This window comes from Onychostoma macrolepis, chromosome 04 (assembly GCF_012432095.1).
Source record: "Onychostoma macrolepis isolate SWU-2019 chromosome 04, ASM1243209v1, whole genome shotgun sequence".
Taxonomy (NCBI): Eukaryota; Metazoa; Chordata; class Actinopteri; order Cypriniformes; family Cyprinidae; genus Onychostoma; species Onychostoma macrolepis.
In genome coordinates this window covers 22,040,367-22,061,426 of record NC_081158.1, presented here as the reverse complement: position 1 = coordinate 22,061,426, position 21,060 = coordinate 22,040,367, and the positions used below count along the sequence as shown (strand labels likewise).

At 37.8% G+C, this 21,060-nt stretch overlaps 3 protein-coding genes across 6 annotated transcripts in view; 1 reads left to right on the top strand and 2 right to left on the bottom strand.

Moving 5' to 3' along the window:
• The window catches only part of ccdc146 (coiled-coil domain containing 146), a 31,785-nt gene that overhangs the window by 4,898 nt on the left and 5,827 nt on the right, over window positions 1–21,060 (top strand). For 2 of the 4 annotated variants that reach the window (XM_058772714.1, XM_058772713.1), the window contains exons 2-15: window positions 3,362–3,517; window positions 9,105–9,397; window positions 10,755–10,812; window positions 11,291–11,467; window positions 11,545–11,618; window positions 11,705–11,932; window positions 12,033–12,219; window positions 13,601–13,693; window positions 14,271–14,441; window positions 14,855–14,943; window positions 15,085–15,249; window positions 15,374–15,598; window positions 15,690–15,918; window positions 17,750–17,869. In XM_058772714.1, the coding sequence (XP_058628697.1) occupies window positions 3,362–3,517; window positions 9,105–9,397; window positions 10,755–10,812; window positions 11,291–11,467; window positions 11,545–11,618; window positions 11,705–11,932; window positions 12,033–12,219; window positions 13,601–13,693; window positions 14,271–14,441; window positions 14,855–14,943; window positions 15,085–15,249; window positions 15,374–15,598; window positions 15,690–15,918; window positions 17,750–17,869 (2,265 nt within the window). Of the gene's footprint in view, window positions 1–2,593; window positions 2,786–3,361; window positions 3,518–9,104; window positions 9,398–10,754; window positions 10,813–11,290; window positions 11,468–11,544; window positions 11,619–11,704; window positions 11,933–12,032; window positions 12,220–13,600; window positions 13,694–14,270; window positions 14,442–14,854; window positions 14,944–15,084; window positions 15,250–15,373; window positions 15,599–15,689; window positions 15,919–17,749; window positions 17,870–21,060 lie in introns of those variants that run through there. The other 2 variants (XM_058772715.1, XM_058772716.1) reach the window with 2 other exon arrangements.
• On the bottom strand, window positions 604–3,208 carry sinup (siaz-interacting nuclear protein). The gene is made up of 5 exons (XM_058772721.1): window positions 3,049–3,208; window positions 2,461–2,586; window positions 1,922–2,000; window positions 1,680–1,800; window positions 604–761 (listed from the first exon to the last, which is right to left on the bottom strand). Exons 1-5 carry the CDS (start codon window positions 3,095–3,097, stop codon window positions 669–671), a joined length of 468 nt encoding a protein of 155 aa, XP_058628704.1. The 5' UTR covers window positions 3,098–3,208; the 3' UTR covers window positions 604–668.
• Window positions 3,710–8,955, bottom strand: fgl2a (fibrinogen-like 2a). The gene is made up of 2 exons (XM_058772719.1): window positions 6,456–8,955; window positions 3,710–5,251 (listed from the first exon to the last, which is right to left on the bottom strand). The coding sequence occupies exons 1-2, from the start codon at window positions 7,105–7,107 to the stop codon at window positions 4,539–4,541; spliced, it is 1,365 nt and encodes a 454-aa protein (XP_058628702.1). The 5' UTR covers window positions 7,108–8,955; the 3' UTR covers window positions 3,710–4,538.

Sequence of the window (21,060 nt, the reverse complement as noted above, 5' to 3'; positions counted from 1 at the left end):
TGGCATACCTACGTGTGCCCTCAAAATCTTCAAGCTCAATGCGCAGGATCATGTCTTTGGTTTTGGTGAGCAGGTGGATTTTATCATTGCCAAGCCAGAACTCGCCTTTAGGGTCACCAAAGCCCTTCTTGTAGTCAGCCCAGCTGCGGTTGAAGCTCACGCTGCCGTTGATACGACGCTGGAAGACAGTCCATCCGCCACCGAATTCCTCCATGTCACAGTACACCAATTGTTCACTTTTAAGTTGTTACTGTTGTGATTCGTAATTAATTGGTTGTTCTTTATTAATTGGTCCTAGTTCGCAAGTAGTTCTCAATGAGGATATTTTTTATTTAATTATCACACATTTAATAAGGAACTACCTTTGTCCTAAAATTGTTACTACTTAGTTAATCTTGCTTCTCTATTAGTTAACAGTATTAAGTTAAGTGTTAATGTAGTACTACCGATTACTTCCTGCATTGTTACTTGTTAACAACGGACTAGCCTGAATGCAGGATGTGCAAAAGAACAAAAGACTGATTCTAACACTTGTTATTAGACAACCATTTCACACATTTGACTAACAAATTTGAAAGCACAGCTTGTCGTCAATAAAAGATTAGTTTATTTATTTTTTATTAAAACACTTAAAAACGACAAGACAAATCTTAAATTTCTTTTAGACGTTATTTTGACTGTTGTGAATGGGTCTGAGATGATCCACAGAGTTGAACAAGTGGCTTGTATCTTCTTATTGGATGTGCTCTAAATCTTGAACACTGAAAAATAAGTAAAAATAGGCATTTTACATATTCCAAAACACATCTGGGCCAGTATTCACAAAACATCTTTAAGCTAAAAGTAGCTCATAACTCGCCAATTTAGGAGAAAATCTTAAAAATAATGGGTGTATCAGTCCTAAATTTAGGACTCTAAAATGTATTTCACAAAGCGGTTTAGCACTAAAACTAGCACCTAAATCTGTGAAACATTAAGGACTCCTAAGTCACTAAGACAAAACCACAAACGATCCTAAAATGGCAGTTTCTGGCAATCTGCCTCGGACCGTAAACATTTTAGAAACATTTGACGATAATGTGCTTTTAAAAAGGTATCGCCATTGGTTTTGGAGGTTAATCGCAACGTCAAATTTCACTTTGATTATATGCTTGTTTTCATTAACCAGTTGGACAAGTAATAGCTGTTCTTGTGTCCAGTTTGGTTTTCTTTGTTGTTTGCACGTCTTAATATCAGCCATGATTATTCTACTCCGTTAATTAAAAGGCTGTTTTTATGCATATTCACATTTTTTTACAAGCAGCATACAGGCTGACAATTAGCTGGGCATATTATAATACATTACATTGTTTAATTGACACTTTGCCTGCATTTTAAAATCTTTTTTAAATGTGGAAATTAAGATTCAGCCAATCAGTGAGCATAGTTAGTAAGCATGCTGACATCATCCATAGCAACAAGGTTAACCCCACCCTTACTCTTGCTTAAGACTTCTCTGTTCCTAAGAGAAAGTTTGTCTCTGCAGCTTTGAGAATAAGTTTTAAGAGAAAACTTAGCTAAACTTGTATTGCCATTTAGGAGATCTCTTAGTGGTAAGATAAGATGTCTTGTGAATATGGGCCCTGATAGTTTACTGAATCTTCAGAGTGACAACAGACTTCAGACGACAGCGTTCTCACCCATTGCTGTTCTTGCATCTGGCGCATCTCCTGCAGTCTTCTCTCACGCTCAACTCTCCGTGCAGCATCACGCTCGTCAAAAGAGAAAGGCTCAAAACTGGTCACTGTCCAGTGTTCTGGGCTACAGGCAACATTTAAAAAAGGGGTGGGTGGGGAGGACAAAACACGTAAACATTTGAGATGAAATAAAATTCTAAATTAATTTTTTATTAGAAAAAATAAAAATTCAACTTCACTTTTACCTGTAATGATATCGGAGGGCTCTTCTGTTATTTGCATGAGTAGGTGAAGATGCTCGAGAAGATCTGTCATCTGCCAAGACTGGTAAAGTCACAATTCCATCAGTTCAGGCTGTCACAAATAATGCACTGTGTGTATTTGCACTCTTGAGGCCAGTGCACTGCAGTCAGGATGCTCAAAACTGAGGGGAACACTAGCTTACTACTAACAGAGCGAAATAAAATTCTCCACAAGTGTATTGCTTTGTGGAATGGTATTCTGTAGTCTGCTCAAAACTGGACTCTATAGGAAGTTATTTGGGTATTTTATGAAATAAAAGTAAAATAAATAAGAGACTATGCATACTATATACACTGAAGCAATACCAATAGTAGAGTGTAGTACATCATTCTCAGCCAAAATAGCAGTTACACCTTTTCAAGCGCATAGACATGAGTTTCCTCTGCACAATAAACAGGATACATTTAAAAAAGATAAAATAAAAACAACAACTTTATTTCATACAGTATGGAAAGGTATCCATTCTCTCATGGGTCCTCACCAGTTTCACAGCTGTCCTGTTTTTGCAGAGGGGAGACGACGGCCAAAACGTACTGGCGGTTAGGCGAGAACGTTAACGGCTGTCTGCGTTGAAATGCACTTATGTAGATCTTATCCGTTTCCGTATCTGCGACAAAAAAAAAAAAAAAGTTAAGAAACGTTTCAGAAAAATTTATTTCCACGCCAAATGCTCTCAACGTGGCTCTGCGGCTGCGCGCGCGCTTGATCCCCTCTGTAGGAGTTGCTATGGAGACCGCGTCGCGCGCAGGAAAACAGTGAAAGACAGAGATTGAAAGACTTCACGGCTGAAGAACTTAAACATTACGGTAAGTTATAAAGACAGCGTAGAGAGACATAACTTGCTTGACGTACAGTAATACTAAACGTAGGAAGTTTACATGAAATACTTGTATTATAATAAAGTGGGTCAGAAGAGCTTGAGACTAATTTAACAGCTTGGAAGTGAACACTCGGCCAAGATTTGTGCTAAAATACAGAAAAGCTGCCTAATACTGTTAAAATACTACAGTACAACAATATTTTACACTAATACTGTATATTAATGCAGTTTAAATTATTAACAGTCTACCTAAGTAACTCTGTGCGGCGTCCGTTTGTGGATCGTTATGTTGAGCCATGCTAACTATCGTTTGTTACTGTCTGTGACTGGAAGAATAAGCAGCGTTTCAGGCAACCGATTCCTCCACTAAATACGTGTCCCCAATTAATGAGGTTAATTGTCTACAGCTGCCACAAACTTGCTCTAAATCATGCAGAGGTGTAGTTTCAGATTTCAGGCTCAAGATCATCTAAAGCAGTGGAAAATAGTGCATGCATGGATTTAGCAGATTAAAATGTCATTTTCATATTACTGTCTTTAAAAGTAAATGTATTATTTGTAGCTCATGAGTCAAGCAGAGGGGCGGAGCTCTGAGGAGGAGGAGGAAGGCTCCAGTGAGAGGGCCACGCCCATTTCTGCAATAGCTCCAGAAGCTGATTCACATCATGAACAACCTGCTGTCATATCATCAAATCCAGCCCTGCAGTATTTGGAACAGGTAGAAGCTCTTTAAAATAATAATTCATCTTGTTAATCTGTCTCTTCATTTCCTATAATTTGGCAAAACTGGTCAAATACCATGACAGTAATGTGATTAACAGGTATTTTTTTGTGTTTTCATCATACAGTGTGGTATCAGGATTGAGTTGAGTGCAAAAATGTGCTGTGTGAGAAAATCCAAAACCAACTCTTAATGTTTAGATGCAGTTTTATTTGTTTTATAAAAAATAAGAAGGTACCTTTAAAAGCACAAATTGAGGCGTTTGATATAATTTCTCCAATATACAAACAGGTTCTGAAATATTTGGCTAATAATGATTAGAAAAAAAATAAACTTTAATTTCAGACTGGTAAGGGGGAAAAAAACACTCATCAAGGTCTGCCTAGTCACACAGCAATATTAATTTTTTTTTTTTTTTTTTTTTAAATCATCCCATGCTTTCAAAATAAATACTGTACATTTCCTCCTTGAATGTCACAGATATAGTATAGTTTCTTTCTATCAACCTAATGGGCCTTTAGTCCATGTCTGTTAGCTTTCAGCCATCTGTATAAACATCTAGCCTACAGTAAAAAAAGTAACTTTCAGTAAAAATATATATTTAAAATGTAAAAAGTCCACCAGCGGTTTATGGATGGTATAAATCAAATAATTTTAAAATAAGTCATTTTAAAAAGCTGTTCAGTGTGTCCCACTAAGTACATCAACACAGGGAAAAAATGCACTTATCAGGAGTCTATAAAGAGGATGGTCTAGTAAACCAGTTAAACACAAGATGGCAGTAGCACATACAAAAAAATATGAAACCATAACTCAAGATCTGGTATGTTTAGACTAGATGATGGATAGCATTTTTATGTGCCTTGCAAATACAAATTTATACATTTTGTCTTTTAAATGCAGTTCTGTTAACGCTTTAAGAATTGTAATGAATCACAAGCTATATCTTTATAAGCTGTTCTTGAGGAAAAGTGCGTAACTGCCCCAAAAATAATTGTTCATTTATACTTTATTTAGCTCAGGGTGCATAATTCTTTGGCCTTATCATCATTTTGACATTTTTAAATGTTTGTCTGTAGTTTGTCGGATAGTACTCAGAAGTCAGGTTGTGCCACGTGCCCCAGAAGATCCCATCCCTCTTCCCTTTGTACTTTGTTTTGTAGTATTTGCCATTGAGGTTTGCTGACATGCAGGCATCAAACCACCAGCCCGATCCGTAGTACGCTCCACAGTTTCCTGAGGGGTACATGTCGTTGTCCTTGTCCGGTGTAGTGAAGAACTTCTGATCATGGTTGAAGTGTTTGCTAAACTGCAGAGCATTTCCAGCGGTCCCCGAGTATCCGCTCAAAGACAGCCGATAATTGAGGAACTCATTGGATACGTAGAACTGTTCGTACTTGGCATACCTACGTGTGCCCTCAAAATCTTCAAGCTCAATGCGCAGGATCATGTCTTTGGTTTTGGTGAGCAGGTGGATTTTATCATTGCCAAGCCAGAACTCGCCTTTAGGGTCACCAAAGCCCTTCTTGTAGTCAGCCCAGCTGCGGTTGAAGCTCACGCTGCCGTTGATACGACGCTGGAAGACAGTCCATCCGCCACCGAATTCCTCCATGTCACAGTACACCGCAAAGCTGCCATTTCTGGGATCAGGGGTCACCCGGTACACCCCATTTTTTCTCTGCGCCAGTGCGCTGATGTCAGAGCAGTCTCTGGGAGTGATGTTTGTGAGGTCTGTGAAGAGAGAGACTTTTAAGCATGCTATATAATTTACATGCATCAGGGACTGAAAGAAATGTTTCACCCAAAAATACCATTTACTCAAATCAATCATTTACACAATGTTGTTTCAAACCTATATGAGTTTGTTTCTTCTGCTGAGCACAATAGAATATATTTTGGAGAATGTGTGTAGCCAAACAGTTTCTGGTTCCCATTGACTTCCATAGTATTTTTTTCCCCATACTATAGAAGTCAATGGCTACCAGCAACTGGCTGGTTACCAACATTCTTCAAAATATATAATTTTGTGTTTAGCAGAAGAAAGAAACTCACACAGGTTTGGAACAACATGAGGGTGAGTAAATGTTAACAGAACTGTAATTTTTGGGTGAACTATCACTTTAAGGTCATACAGATTTGAAAATGGTAGAATGTACAAAATGTATGTGTTTTTGTATGTTTGTCCTGTCATGCTTGATAAAATTGTGTAGATGACCCAATTTGGTTCAGTGGTGCTTATTACATTTATTTCATCACCATGTGATTCTGTGACTAGGGTTCATCCCTGCAGCAGGTTTTAATTTTTGAAATGCAAGCATTGGTATAATTCGTTTTCATTCCACATCTGACTTTGTGAACCCAAGTCAGAAGATTTCTATCAGGATTTGCAAAACTATTCCAGAAGCCTGTCTCCTGGCAGTTAATTTGCCTAATAATAAACTGAAGAAACTTCAATGCGATAGCCCCTATTTGAGGAGGCAGCTGGAAAGCATTCTGTGTGGTTCTTATATGTAAATGATCTAAACGATTTACCCCAGTTCTGTGTGTCCTAAATAGGTTCTTATACATGACGCTGAAGACTGGAGTAATGACTGCAGAAAATTCAGCATTGCCATCACAGGAATACATTTCTTTTAAAAATATACTAAAATAAAAAACAGATATTTTAAATTGTAATATCATCTCACAAAAATGTTTTTTTTTTACTGTATTTTGATCAAATAGGTGCAGCCTTGGTGTGCATTAGAGTAGAGACTTTATACTCTTATACAGTACTCAAGTGTGTGTGTGTGTGTGTGTGTGTGTGTGTGTGTGTATATATATATATATATATATATATATATATATACATATACAATATTTCCATACGGTTTTCATGAAAATGTACTCACATTGAGCCTTTTTAAGTAGAATTATTTAACTTAATTTAACTTACGCTGAAGTTGTTGTTGTTGTTGTTGACCTGGACAATTTGTGCAAGTGCTGCTGATTTTGTTGACAATCCCGGTAATGTTCTCAACTTTTCTGTCCACTATATCCTCCACATTTTGCAGATTGAGGAGGTTAAGTTCCTCCAGACGGCCCTGAAGGGAGTTAATCTGTGAACGTGCATTCCTCAGGCTGATAGACATGCGATTCATCTTCACCTGCATGTGTTGTACAATGTCGTTATCACTGTTGTTCCCATTCCGGTAGACTCTCGTGCTGGTATCCCCTCGACTCGGCTCTGCGCTGTTTATCGGAGGGTCTCCGCTGTCCTTCTGCAAGTTGAGGTCCACTTGCTGTGAGCTGCACTCCAGACAGGAGCTCTTCAACCTGTTTACTGTCTCCTTCAAGCTTTGCAGTTCCTTCATGGTCTTTTCCAGTAGTCGGAATTGTTTGGGAAGCTGGATAGTCAGCGGTGGCACTGTGATCTGGTAAGGGCACTCTTCCTCATCTTCACACTGCCCAGCTGGCTTCAGTCTCACCTGGGAGCAGCTGGAACCTCCTGACGCCCTGTCCAGAACCCCAGAGGGGCCACTACCAGAAGCCTCTACTTCCTGCCAGACGGCTATCAGCAGAGAACAGCACACGTACACCAGTTTCATGTTCTCAAATACAGTTATCCAAACTGAGAGCGAGAACTGAAGAGAACTGCCTCAAAGTGCAACAGCTTTGCCATTAATATCAGTGGAGAGAGAGAGAGAGAGGGAGAATGAAAGTGTGGGTGGGGCAGCTGTGCATTGCATAATTGCACAGTCGACATCAACGCAGGAAGAATTTGGAGGAATAGGACCACTCACCCTTTCTTCTCGATACACAGCACTATGACTCAGTATTTAGGAATGATGTTTGTCTTTATTTTTTACCTTGAGTTTAATCTACAGCATATGAAAGAATGAGCCAGATAAGCAATTCAAGGCACTAGTTGGAGTTTTTTGTTAAAACAGAATTATATTTAAAGTGAAAAGTGAAGTGAAAGTCTTCATATACTCATCCGCATGTGGAACACAAAACCAGAAAGTTTCTACTGTTTTTTTTTTTTTTTTTAAATCAAAATTTTGAAAAATTTTATATCTGAAAGAAAGCAAGTCATAGAGGTTTGAAACAACACGAGGGTGAATAAATAATGACAGAATATTGGGTGAACTTGAAGATAAAACAGTCATATTTCTTTCCCTGTATTCCTGTAAATGCTGTGGCGTTTTGCAAAATATTGTCTGTCATCATTAATTTATTCATACTGTCATGTGTTTGCATTACGTACTGCTAATGTGTTTGTATTGGCATAGGATCATTTGTTGTCACAAAGCAGTGTTTTACTGTAGTATTGGCTGTAATACGAACAAGCTTTGTTTGAGACTTTGGTGTCATAAACTGTAGTATTTATTTAATCTTTAGCAGATGTGTCGAGACGTCTGCCAGAAATAGCTTCACAGTTTTGTTTTGTTTTTTCCCATTGAATTGGTGCTGCAAATTTCTGCAGAAGTATGTTATCATCAGTATACTCAATTTTATTCTCCTTTTTCTTTCTAGTAGATCAGCACAGAGAAACGTTATCCCAAATTGCCTATTGTAAGATGTGCTCCAGTGTTTTACTTCAAAGCTGGTCCTCCATATGTGTGCCTCATGATTTCTCATAAACTTGACATGTAACCAGCTTTAAGTCTCCTGCCTTGGCTCATTGCAGGAAGTCTCAAAATAAAAGTGCTATAAAATAGGAAGTGATAAGCTGCTTCTCAAGAAAAATGTCCAGCAAATATCAAAAACAACTTCTAGAGAATTAAATTGGTGCAACATTATCATCACAAGCTCTTGAAAACGTTGGCGATAAAAATTAGAAATAATCATAAAGGTGTGATCATATTTACTGTTGTTTTACAAACTTGAGAGGTGAAATCCAGTCATTTGAATAGGAATTTATGTGAATTTCACATGAGGGTGAAAGATTTTCCTACACACATTTTGCATCGGTTCATGTTGGTCACACGAATTTGCCATGCTGACCATCAGAAATCCGCTGGGTTTTAAAGTAACCTGTATCGCTACACAATTGAAAATGAAAAACAGACCTTTTTTGTAGCTTTTTTGTGACTGCACTTTAAGACAGTACACGCATATTTAACAGTAAGCGCCTGTATCTCACAGAACCTGGTTGTCATATTGTCTGTAAGTTAAATTAAGCTTACATCAAAGCAGTTAATAATAATGTGAAAGATCTTCAACATTATATGGATCCCAGCAAGTATAAAATCTTCAAATCTGGAAGAGATTTACTGCATATCTTGGGTACGAGCTCTCAAACCTTGTGTTTGTCTCCACTATAAAGGAGAAAACCACACATGTTCAGATTTTCTGTTGATAATCAGAGATGCTTATATAGAAAACGTCAACTTCAGTGGTCAGATAAGCAACACTCAAAGCTTAGTTCCATCCTTTCCATTCTGGAGTTCAAATGCAAGTGGCACACGTGGATTTGCTCTAAGACGCACCTGAAATGAGTCTCAGTAAATCCCCATCAACCTGTTTGGCTTTGAAATGCATTTAAGCTAATGTTTATTTGGCTGTTGGATCATTGATAGTTCTTTTTCATCTTTGTCCTCAGCTGTTCTCCATGGGAAGGATCAGCGGAGAGAAAATGGCTCGTCTTAGGGCTAGCTTCAACCTCTTACATGAAACTCTAAGAAGTTCTCATGAAACAGAAATGCATCTGCTGCAGGAGGCAAAGGCCTTACGCACCACGCTGGATCAGCAGAAGCAGGAGCTGGAGAAGGCCGAGCTGTTTCCAGAGGGACCAGACACAGAAGTCAGCAAACTGAAACAAACTCTTCTGCAGTACTACAACCAGCTGAAGGAGGAGGAAGAAAGAGAATACCAGATGCAGTTCCAGTTTGAGTGGTAAGATGCTCTGCAGGATTGTACCAAGATGTGTGGCTCTGCTTAAATATGCAGAAAGAAGAGGTGTTTGATATGGCTTAGTGAAGACTCGCTGTGACTTGCAGACTGAAAGGTATCAAAAAAGAACACTTTATGCTGAGTCATGGATCACACTGCTTCCAGACAGTGTTTGCTGACGTTTTTCTAAGTAACTCTTGTAACAAACATGTGAAATAAGTTAAAAAAAATGGCAAAAGCTACTAATAATCTTAAAAGGCTAGTTCACCTAAAAATGAAATTTCTGTCATTAATTACTCACCCAAATGTGGTTCGTAAGACCTTCATTCATCTTCGGAACACAAATTAGGATATTTTTGATGAAATTCGAGAGCTCTTTGACCCTCCATAGAGAGCAACACAACTGACACGTTCAAAGCACAGAAACATAGTGAGGACATCATTAAAATAATCCATGTGACTCAGTGGTTAAACCGTAATTTTACAAAGCTACGAGAATACTTTTTGTACACAAAGAAAACAAAAATAACGACTTTATTCAACAATTCTTGTCCTTCAAATCATCTGCCATTATGGAGAGTACCGTGATGCATGAGTGTGCGTTCCTCTGCATGCAAACAATGCATGCGCATGATGCTGCTGATGTAGTACACGCATGTGCTGCGCCTTGTTTACGAATTTGGTTGAACTATCCCTTTAAATTCGGCCTGTAATATTTTGGTGTGGTAAATTTTAGATTGATCAAAACCTCACTGCTTCCATGACGTTATATATTAAATCAGTCAATTAGTCAGTCAATCAATAAAAAATTTCTAATTGACAAAAAGCACCAAGTCTTACTGATTGTGTTAACATGTTAACATCAATATTATGATTTAAGAACTTCTAAGTTTGAACTTCTAAAATGTCTGAGAACCACTGTACTAGAAATGTATTTTATGTAAGTTGGTTAGACCGGAATTCATACTGCAGGCATATTACAGCCAGATGCAGTTTCTACACATATGGCTATTACAGCATGTCCTGAGTGGATCCTTCATCCTTAGCCAAACTGACATGGATTCACTTTGCGCAGCATGCTGTTGCTCACTGTAATCTCCTTCTTTGTTGGGGCAGTTCGGTTCATGCTAACAGCAGTACTTGCATTCAGCTAGAATATTTGTACGCATGAAAATGTTCAATAACCCTGGCCACATTTATAATTGTGAAATATCCTGTGTGGATAAAAAGTATTTTTTTCATATCATGCATATTTGAGTTCCTTTTTGTATGAATTGCTTCATATCTTGATTCTGTTCACGTACTGATTTCTGTAAAATGCATGAAATTTCTTTCACAGAATTTTGTTTCTCCTTTTTAGTCTAAAAGAGGAGAAGCTCTGTCTTGAGAAAGAATACCAGGAACAACCTAAACCGGCTGTGAGTATTGCTGGGACCGTGATGATTTAGGATGAATTCATCACTGGGTATTCCAGACAAATCATGTTGTTTCACTAGGGAGACTGAAATGCTTTAAATGCTGCAATAATAAAACATCAAATCTTTCTACTTCATCTAAAATTCAAAAAGGTGCGTGTAGAAATTTACACAGAAACTTTTTTTAAGTAGATTTTTAATTACTTTATATTATTAACTAATTTCAATATTTATAAATAAATTATGAATGAATATATATTATGTATGAATGAATATATATATTATATATTATATATATTATATATGTCATCATGATCATCTTTATCACAGCTGATTATTGTAAAAAATTAAAAAAGCAGAAATTGAATCAGTTTCTTTCAAAATCCTGTTTATTTCCATGTTTAAATCCTAGGTTTTTTTAATATGGTCACAAATGTTTGGATCTCACTGTATATATTTATGTTGTCCTGTATGTCCTCAGGAGCTAGAAAATAGGTACATTGCCATGAAGAACAGTTGTGAGGTTGTGAGGAAAGAGGTGGTTCAGCTTAGACAGGAAGTGAAGACTTTAACTGAGAGCATGGAGACTCAACACAAACATATAAAGAAAGAACAACATGAGCTGGAGAAATTAAAAGATCTTGTTGAAAGCAATGAGGTAAGACCTGTTAATCACTAGGCTGGAGTATCTGTCCTGTGATGTGGATTTCACATGTTAGCAATGTCTTTCACCAGGCTGAGCTGGCTCAGGTGCTTCTCGTACCCGTTCAACTGGGAAAGGAGATCGACAGGGTTGCCCACAAGAAATCGTACGTGGCTTGTTCCAGCAAAGTTACACAAAACACTGAAAATGTTTGACTGACTGATCTGCACCGTATCTGTTTGTGTGGTATAGGGAGCTGGAGAAGCAGGTTGCCGTAATAGAGCAACATCGTATGGAGCACATGGAGCATCAGCAGAGGATGGAGGCAAAGTGTGAGGAGGTGAAGGAGGCCAAAAGAGAGGTGGTACGAGAACTAGAAGGCCACAAGTCTCAGCTGGTGGTTGCAGAGAACAAACAAGACAGATTCCTCAAAGAACTGCAGATGACCAAAGAAAAAGAGGCCATGTTCATGGATCAAAGGTTGGAGGAAGTCATCTGTTTGCAGATTAGTCATATAGCATATAAGTCAAATAAACAGATGTTTGTGTAAATCTACTGTGTTGATTGTCTTGGACTACAGGGGTCTGCTGGACATCAACATGGAGCAGATTGTTGCTGAGTGGAAGTCTCTGCGTGATAAACTGGCTCGAGATACGCGGCTGAAAGACAAGCTTATGCGAGCCCTGAAGAGGAATGAATTGCAGCTGAAACAGGCCAGAGACTCTCTTGCTAACAGTCAACAGCAGCATGAGAGGACACAGGCTCAGGTGACTCAAAACACATCTAATTTCTAATAACTACATTTAGACACTTACATTTAGATGCAATATTACTGCCCACACACAGTCCTAATAAAAAAAAATCCTAATTATATCAATAATTATACTGTAAGAGTGTTTTTCAGATTTTCCAGGATTTAGTAACATTTACATAGACATAAATATTTTGGGACATCCTACATATCATCATTTCGTACAATCATTTCTTTCTCACGTTATGGAACAGCTGATCATGGTTATTTTATAATAACAGGAACTATTAGTTCCTTTGGATTTGAGAGAATTTTGTTATGTAAGAGAAATGGCGTGGTAGCACTTGTGCGCAAACATCCAGTTACGCCATAATATCCTGTCTCCTCTTTAACTATCTTTTCAATACAATAGAAAAAATAACAGGAAAAAAGGAGATATTGAAATTGTAGATATTATCTTTTATGTTGGCATGAAGTGTATATTAGCTGTCATGAAATACATTTGGGATGTTGCTGCTCTGTGGTTTGACATGCTTTACTGTATATAAAACTATGTTAGGCCGTGTTCACACTTGGCGTCTTTTTTGAAGCTGCCAGCGTCTGTTTTACATTATAATTCTATGGAGTAAACCGTGTTTTCAAAAAAGTCCTGAGCGCTTTTTAAAACGCCACCGCCGGCGTCTTTTTCTGCAGCTCAGAGCGTCTTTTCAAGTTGAAAAAAGTTTAACTTTTCTGAAAAAAACGCCCTACGTCAAGCGCCTTTTTGACAGCTGACCAATGACAAGCGAGTGGCGAGTCGTTTCCATAACAACAAAAACAACAAGAAAAAAGAAGAAGATAGCCGGTAGACAGATCGTACTAGTTTCGGAGCACAAGGAATAGTATGAAACCGTGCATCATCCAACCGGAGCTCCTGGACTAAATTGTTGGAAGCACCATACAGTTTCCTTCCTGTATAATGTCGCGCTCCCACAAACGTCGTTGTGAACGACAGCCTCCCCGTTAACTTCAAAAGCAGACATTTCTGCAGCATACATCGCTAGCTACCGTTGCCGCTGTTGCTATGGAAACAAAAGACGATCTCAGCTGCTATTTGTAACAGACGCTGCCAGCTTTTATTTTCATTAAAAAAGCGCTCTCGTCAACTTTTTCTAGTCAAAAAAGACGCCAAGTGTGAACACGGCCTTAAACAGCATTATAGTTAGTATGCATGAAGCTTTATGAGCTGACTTTAACTGAGAGCCTACAATGAATATTTTATCACACTGTCTAAATCTAGTGAAGGTACAAAGGTGATCTATAAAAAAAAAAAACGTTTACATCAAAAAAAAAAAGGACTAAATTGTAGTCACATTTAATTTGCCTGTTTTATATATGTTGTTTATTTTTTTGTGCAGAGAGAGACAGTCCCAGAGGGTGACTGCTTGTTGCAGAGAAGAAGAGATCTGGAAAAGGAAGTGGAAAACCTAAACCGTAGTTGGATTAGCAAGGTATGTACATAATGACAAGTGGCTTTCAGTTTACATAATGTCTGAATGGTGTGGCAAGATGCATTTCAGAATGAGTTTGTGTCAAAGTCCCTTTAAGGCAAGTCATGTCACTCGGTGGCCATCTTTGAAATGCCTCTCGGGCATGCAAGTGCAGCTCCAATCTCTTTGAATGGGGAAACATCAAATTCTCCAAAACTATTCACCAAGCTTACAATTAAATTTCATATTTGAAATCACCAATTAAATCTGACAACAACTGTCTCATAAATGTTTTCTTTTGCTCAAACAGTGTTAAAAAAGGCTTATTTTCCAGGCTAGACCAGCCAGTGCGCATGCGCAGTCCTAAACGTGCATCTCAGAATGCTGACTGTTTCTATAGCAACTGTAGTGACATGCTGACTATTAGATTTTCATTGGCTCTTTTATTAAGAAGGTGGGGCTTCCTTCAAAAGAGCAGCCATACTGAGCATTGCATTTTTGCCCATTCAAAACTATACGACTGACACGTCTTGGGTATTCTGTTGTCTTTGGTTTGTGTCTATTTGTATGTTTCATGTGTGTATGTGTGAGAGAGTAGCAGTCTGTGGCAGATCTGAATGTGCAGCTGGTTCAAGAGTACGTGGAGCAGGAACAGGCTTTGATTAGAGAGTCCTATCGCCATAGAGATGAGCTTCATCACCTTCATCATCTCATACTTATCAAAGCAGATGAAAGAGAGCAGAAGAGCCGTGAGCTGCTCAAAGCACAGGTTACCTACTACTCGATCCAAAACAATTATATCAGCATCGCTGTTGCTCTGTGATTTTATTTCTGAGCTCTATAAGAGCAAACCAAAGTATTAATCGTTCTAGGTAAAAATTTAAATCCTTTCAGCATTTACTAATCCTCATATCATTTCAAACCTATCTAGTTTTCTTTCTTTAATGAAAGAGAAAATTATACAATGAGAAGGGCCCAAAAATGACAAAAAGCCCCATACAATTAAAAAAAATTGCTATATTCTAAGTCTATATATGTTTTTTAAGTCATTATTGATTTCAAATGTTGCCTATTTCTCATGCGGGTTTGAAACAACATGAGGGTGAGAAAATCACAATAGAATTGTCATTTTTGGATGAGCTATTCTGTTATGCTTGCTTATCGATATGAATGCTGTTGCAGCTAAAATATAAGCGTGCCAAGCAAGATCTGCAGGGGAAAGGACTGGTTATTCAAGAACACTTGAAACAGACTCAAGAGACCCAGTCAAGGTATTTACTGGTGATTGACACATACTCTATAGACAGGCTGAAATAGAGTTCAAACTTTTACCTAATATAGAAAGAATCAAGTTTGTTAGCTTGTAGTCTGTTCAGTAAATGTGCACTTGTGTGCCTTCTTACCTTCACCAGGCTGGGTGTGTTTGCTAAACTGTATGAAGTCACCAAGGGCGAGCGGAACAAATACCTGAGCCTGATCCACAGCTCAAACCAGAACCTGTCAGAGGTGCAAGAGAAGCTGGCCAAACTGGAAGAAAATCTTAAGACACTGCAATTGATTGCTATCAACAAAGACAAGTACCATAGCTCTCACATTATATGTTATACCTAGTATTTCTTTTTTTTTTTTTTTTACAAATTACAATCTGTCTACATCACACCATAAGATAACGTTTGGTTAACATGCTTGGTTTCACTCTAGGTTGCTGCAAAAGTCCCGTCTACAACATTCTCACAGCTACAAGCTCAGAGACCGTATGAAGAACGAGCTCTCACGGGTGTTACAGGTTCTGCAAGAAATGCACCAGAAACGAGAGGAGCAGAAATTGAACCTCGGCAAGCTCACAGACACAATCAACATGCTGGAGCAAAAAAAGTTGCTTATGTGCAAAAGCTACGAGGCTGCTATGCAAGAGCGCAACCAGCGGTGAGAGAGAGATATAAGATCTGTCAGGTGAATTCTCACAGTCTGGGGTGGCATTTGCACCATAACTTTGTATCTGTGTTTGTGTTGTTAGGGCCGTGCAGCTTGTAGAAAAAGAGCAGGAATTGTGTATTTTCTACGAGAAGCTAAATGTGCTGGTGAAAATGATTGAAGATAGCAACCTGAAGATACAGAATATGGAGGATGAAATCAGCAACCTGAAAATTGAACAGAAGGAGCAAGAAAGACAGAATAACTTTCTCAGGAAACAGATGTCCAGCAAACGGGCACTGGAGGAAGAAAGCATCCTATTACAGATACAGGTACCTGCATCTCAGTTCTGAAACCACTGTGCAACCTTTGTCTAAAACAACAATGAAAAAAGTGAGTGACTTCTCAGAGCATCTTCCAGCTTTGAGTGAAGCATCCAAAGAGATGATCTATCACAGATACATAAAAAAAAAAAAAGACAAGTTCCAACACACTATAATGCAGTGGAATGTAAGTAAAGGTTACATAGTATATACCATTCCAAACATTTATTGCCCTCTAAGGTGGCACACATACTGAAAGATGTGCTCTTTTACCATTTATAGTTCCTTCTGAGAGATAAAACTGAAATAAACCATCTTAGCAAGAATCTCCTTGATAGTTTTATACCCCTCTGTGTTTAATCAACACAGTCTCTTTATATAAACATCTACTGCATCAGAGCAGATAAAATAAACACTTAAATATTGGATCATGTTACTAGTTCTTATCCTTGCTGTAGGGCTTAAAGTCAGGGGTAAAAACATATTATGTCCCCAGACACTGTGTGCAATGCCAACCTATAGTTCAAGTCCAATGTTTTTCACTACATTTACATTTATGTCCAACACATTATTGCTACTCTGAAAATGTCAGCTACACTGCCATTCCAAAATGTACGGTCAGTAATATTGGTCATTAAATTGATCAATAGTAACAGTTAAGACTTTGTTTTTTAAATAAATGCAGTACTTTTGAACTTTCTATTCATCAAATAATACATGTATCATTTCCACAAAAAAATATTAAGCATAATCAGCTTTAATAAGAAGAAATGTTTCTTGCACCAAATCAACATATTAGACTGATTTCTGAAGCATCACAACACTGAAAATTCAGCTTTGTCATCACAGAAATAAATGACTTAAGACTTCTTTCAAGAACATTAAAAAATCTTACCAACCCAAACTTTGAACAGCATGCACTTATACTTAGTGTACAAAAATAAAGTTGTTGTAAGAAGAAATAAAAGGTAAGAAATATTTTTGTGTGTAGGCACAAAGATGTGATGACCTCTCAATTCTTACTGTGTAACACAAGGCGTCCTGTACTAACACAAGACCCTGAACAAACCAAGAGAATCAGCCTACTCTTTATGGAATGCCAGGACAACCGCCAAACAGAAACAAAGGATTAAGACTCAGACCCCAAACATTGTCTTCAACAGCCCACCTTCTATTATTGTAATTCATTTGATTGCTTGAGAAGGCTTTTATTCATCAGCTTGTGGAGAACTAAAAGATGACCTTTATCTCCAGCCCTTGGCCTGTCTGTTGTGGGCTTCAACTGGTGTTGCACGTGTCGCTCTTCCTGGCTGTAGTCTTACATAATGCTGATATCTTTCAGGTCTCTCCCAGATCAAGTCCACTTGGACATCTAACTTGTATTTCAGCTTTTCCTGTTTGTTGAGATGCTTAACACTGGGTTTTAATCTGGTGGGGCCTAAAAGACATTTTTAGATTATAATTTACAGTATAGACAAATTATTAATCCAGTTCGGTTGGCTTTATTATGTTTTGTGAAGACATTTCCAATCATTTGGCCTTCAATTGAGCACGACAAAACAAGTACCCCAGCTCATGTTGACACCAGATGATTTCTCTGTTGTGACACAGTCCGCAAGCCCTGCAATGTTGTCTTTAGTGACTGAAAAGCACAATGACACATCTGCCGCCAGCCTGACGCCGTTTAACCAAATGACTCACAGAGGGATACAAACACACACACACACACACACACACACAACACACAGTGCATCTATGTAATAAGAGCAAAGGGGCTTTAAATGAGTCCACTGTTTTAATTGTGTCCTGATGGTGCGGCTGTTTTTTTTCTGTGCCATAGCTGTCTGAGACGAAAGATAGACTGACTGAGCTAGAAAAGGCTTGTGTGAACCATACCAGAGCCAGAAAACTGAGTGGAGAAGATCTGTCTCCTGAGGAGCTCATCAAGAGGATTGAACAGGTATAGTTGCTTGCAGTCCACATGAAGGGAAATATTTGGGGGTTGATGCCTTTTTTGGCAGGGACCATCCTGTTGGTCAGTTTCACTAAGAACAATCACCCAAAACAAGTGTATTTGCAGAATTTATAATTATTTTTAACACTTGATTTCTTATGCTATTTTTTAAATAATACTAATGCTAATAATAATAAATAATTTTCTAAATATTTTTTTTTTTAAATTCTTTATATGATGCTGACTTAGTAATAATAGAATTTTTAAAGGGTAATAATTTCTCAATTTAATCTAAAAATAGCTTTTCCATTATTTAATTAAAGGGGTCATATGATGCGATTTCAAGTTTTCCTTTCTCTTTGGAGTGTTACAAGCTGTTTGTGCATAGATAAGATCCCTGAAGTTGCAAAAACTAAAGTCTCAAAACCAAAGAGATATTCTTTATAAAAGTTAAGACTCGACCATGTCCACCTAAAACGGCTCATTCAAACACGCCCCCACATGTCTATGTCACGGTGTGGGGAGATTTGCAAAACACCGTCCAAATGTATACGCAAAGAAAGGGGGCATGATTTTTATTCTCGCTGTAGTGTTGTTGTTGCCGCGCCATGTCCTGGAGACGCTGTTTCATTGTGAAAGCGAAACTACTTTGTTTGGGCTTCCAAAAGAGGACACAACTACAAATCAGTGGTTAAGTTGTATTTACAACACTGTTCCAGAACAGTTCAACCCAAATATTAGAGTGTGTGCAGCGCATTTTACGGAGGACTATTTCCTGAACCTGGGAGTAGCCTGCCAGCTTGTGCAAAAAACTGTTTTTATAAAGTGGGGCAATTCCAACTTTGCAAGGACAGTCTGGTGCTTCTGACTCACAGCCTGTAAGTACGTTTTCTTATTTAAAGAATTTGCCACTGACTATTCAAACGCAAGTTTTGAGCTGTGTAGAGTAGTTTTTGTTGTTTGTCGTTATCACAAATGCAGACGTGGTAATGTTTACGCGGCGTGATGCAACGTGACACGTAAAAAGACAGTATAAGTCATTATAATCAGTAATTATGTCCCCACTGGATGCAGCAAATGCCTCGTTTATGATGGGATTTATTGTTTTTGTGTCATCGCGCCATGACACGGCATCACAATATGGTAAGGGGCGTAATATTTCCGTCTCACGCTTGAGGTATTTGGCCAATCACAATGCACTGGATAGCTGGCCAATCAGAGCACGCCTCGTTACTCAGAATGATGAGCTCAGAATGATTTATGCATTTCAGAAAGGCGGGGCATAGAGGAGCAACAATAATGTACAGTATGTGGAAAATAATGTGTTTTTTGAACCTTAAACCGCATAAACACATTGCATTACACCAAATACACAAAATAATGTTCTTTTTAGCAACGTCATATGACCCCTTTAATATAATATAAATATAACTCATTTGCCATGATAACGTAACATAAAAATGACTATGAAAGGGTGTGTTATATTAGGCTAAGTTTTTATATTCATAACAAAAGCATTACTTGCTCTTTAGCTTCATTTTCTAGATTTAGAATACAGTATTTTCAAAATATGTAAGTTTAAATATACCAAATTCTCTTCAACAACCAGACTAAATAAACTAGTCAGTTTTTTGTAAGCTAAAAAAAAATGTGATAATTGAAGCTCAAAAATGTTCACCCTGTCGTTGTTCCAAAATGTCCTCCCTGTCGGCCACTTAGACTCGATAGAGTGGGCAGACACATGACAGGGTGGACTGAATGAAAATGAATGGGGAGGGGGTGGTATATCAGTGTGATTGAGGATGTAGTTATATTATTTATTATTATTATATTCTTTTTTTAGAAGTTGAATAAATGCTTCATTGTCATATTTTGTGTGTTCTGCATTGTGTGTCCACACCGTCATGTGCTGGTCCACCCTGTCATCTTGATATTTTACAATAATATTTTAAATAATAATTCAATCATATCTATATAATCCAGTGTGTTCAATAGCTAGGTGTGGGGGCAATAACATGCAAACAAAAAATTGCATCCAAATATCACAGTTTTCTCCAAATAAGAAAAAAAAATACATGTGCGAATTGAATGAGTTTCTTTAAGAACACATGGTTTAAATAAAATATTTTATGTATTCATAGTTTGAAAGCAAACAAATAACCCTGTTTAGGAAAGGGACATCATACCTTTCAGAAAATATAATTTGCATCTTAATTTTGCAATGAAAATGTATTTAACAGTAATATATATGGTTATATATGTCCATGACATACAGTATCTTATGGTTTATGCTTCGAATAATGGCCCATAATTATCTAAAAGCTCAGCTAATATGTTTCTATAGTACTTGAGTGTCTATTTATGATATGACATAAAGCGAATGGGAAATTAAAAGTAAAATCTGAGTATTATGAGGGCTGAAAGGCAGTCTATGGTGTTATTGAACTATATACAAACCCTATTCCAAAAAAGTTGGGACACTGTACAAATTGTGAATAAAAAAGGAATGCAATAATTTACAAATCTCATAAACTTATATTTTATTCACAATAGAGTATAGATAACATATCAAATGTTGAAAGTGAGACATTTTGAAATGTCATGCCAAATATAGGCTCATTTTGGATTTCATGAGAGCTACACATTCCAAAAAAGTTGGGACAGGTAGCAATAAGAGGCCGGAAAAGTTAAATGTACATATAAGGAACAGCTGGAGGACCAATTTGCAACTTATTAGGTCAATTGGCAACATGATTGGGTATAAAAAGAGCCTCTCAGAGTGGCAGTGTCTCTCAGAAGTCAAGATGGGAAGAGGATCACCAATTCACCCGATGCTGCAGCGAAAAATAGTGGAGCAATATCAGAAAGGAGTTTCTCAGAGAAAAATTGCAAAGAGTTTGAAGTTATCATCATCTACAGTGCATAATATCATCCAAAGATTCAGAGAATCTGGAACAATCTCTGTGCGTAAGGGTCAAGGCCGGAAAACCATACTGGATGCCCGTGATCTTCGGGCCCTTAGACGGCACTGCATCACATACAGGAATGCTACTGTAATGGAAATCACAACATGGGCTCAGGAATACTTCCAGAAAACATTGTCGGTGAGCACAATCCACCGTGCCATTCGCCGTTGCCGGCTAAAACTCTATAGGTCAAAAAAGAAGCCATATCTAAACATGATCCAGAAGCGCAGG

Coding starts and splice junctions, on each gene's coding strand:
- sinup (XM_058772721.1), bottom strand. CDS start 3,097: ATGGCTCAACATAACGATCCACAAACGGACGCCGCACAGAGTTACTTA. Junction 2,587..3,048: donor CGCCGCACAGAGTTACTTAG/GTAGACTGTTAA, acceptor TTTTTGTCGCAG/ATACGGAAACGGATAAGATC. Junction 2,001..2,460: donor ACAGGACAGCTGTGAAACTG/GTGAGGACCCAT, acceptor TGACTTTACCAG/TCTTGGCAGATGACAGATCT.
- fgl2a (XM_058772719.1), bottom strand. CDS start 7,107: ATGAAACTGGTGTACGTGTGCTGTTCTCTGCTGATAGCCGTCTGGCAG. Junction 5,252..6,455: donor ACAACAACAACAACTTCAGC/GTAAGTTAAATT, acceptor CTCTCTTCACAG/ACCTCACAAACATCACTCCC.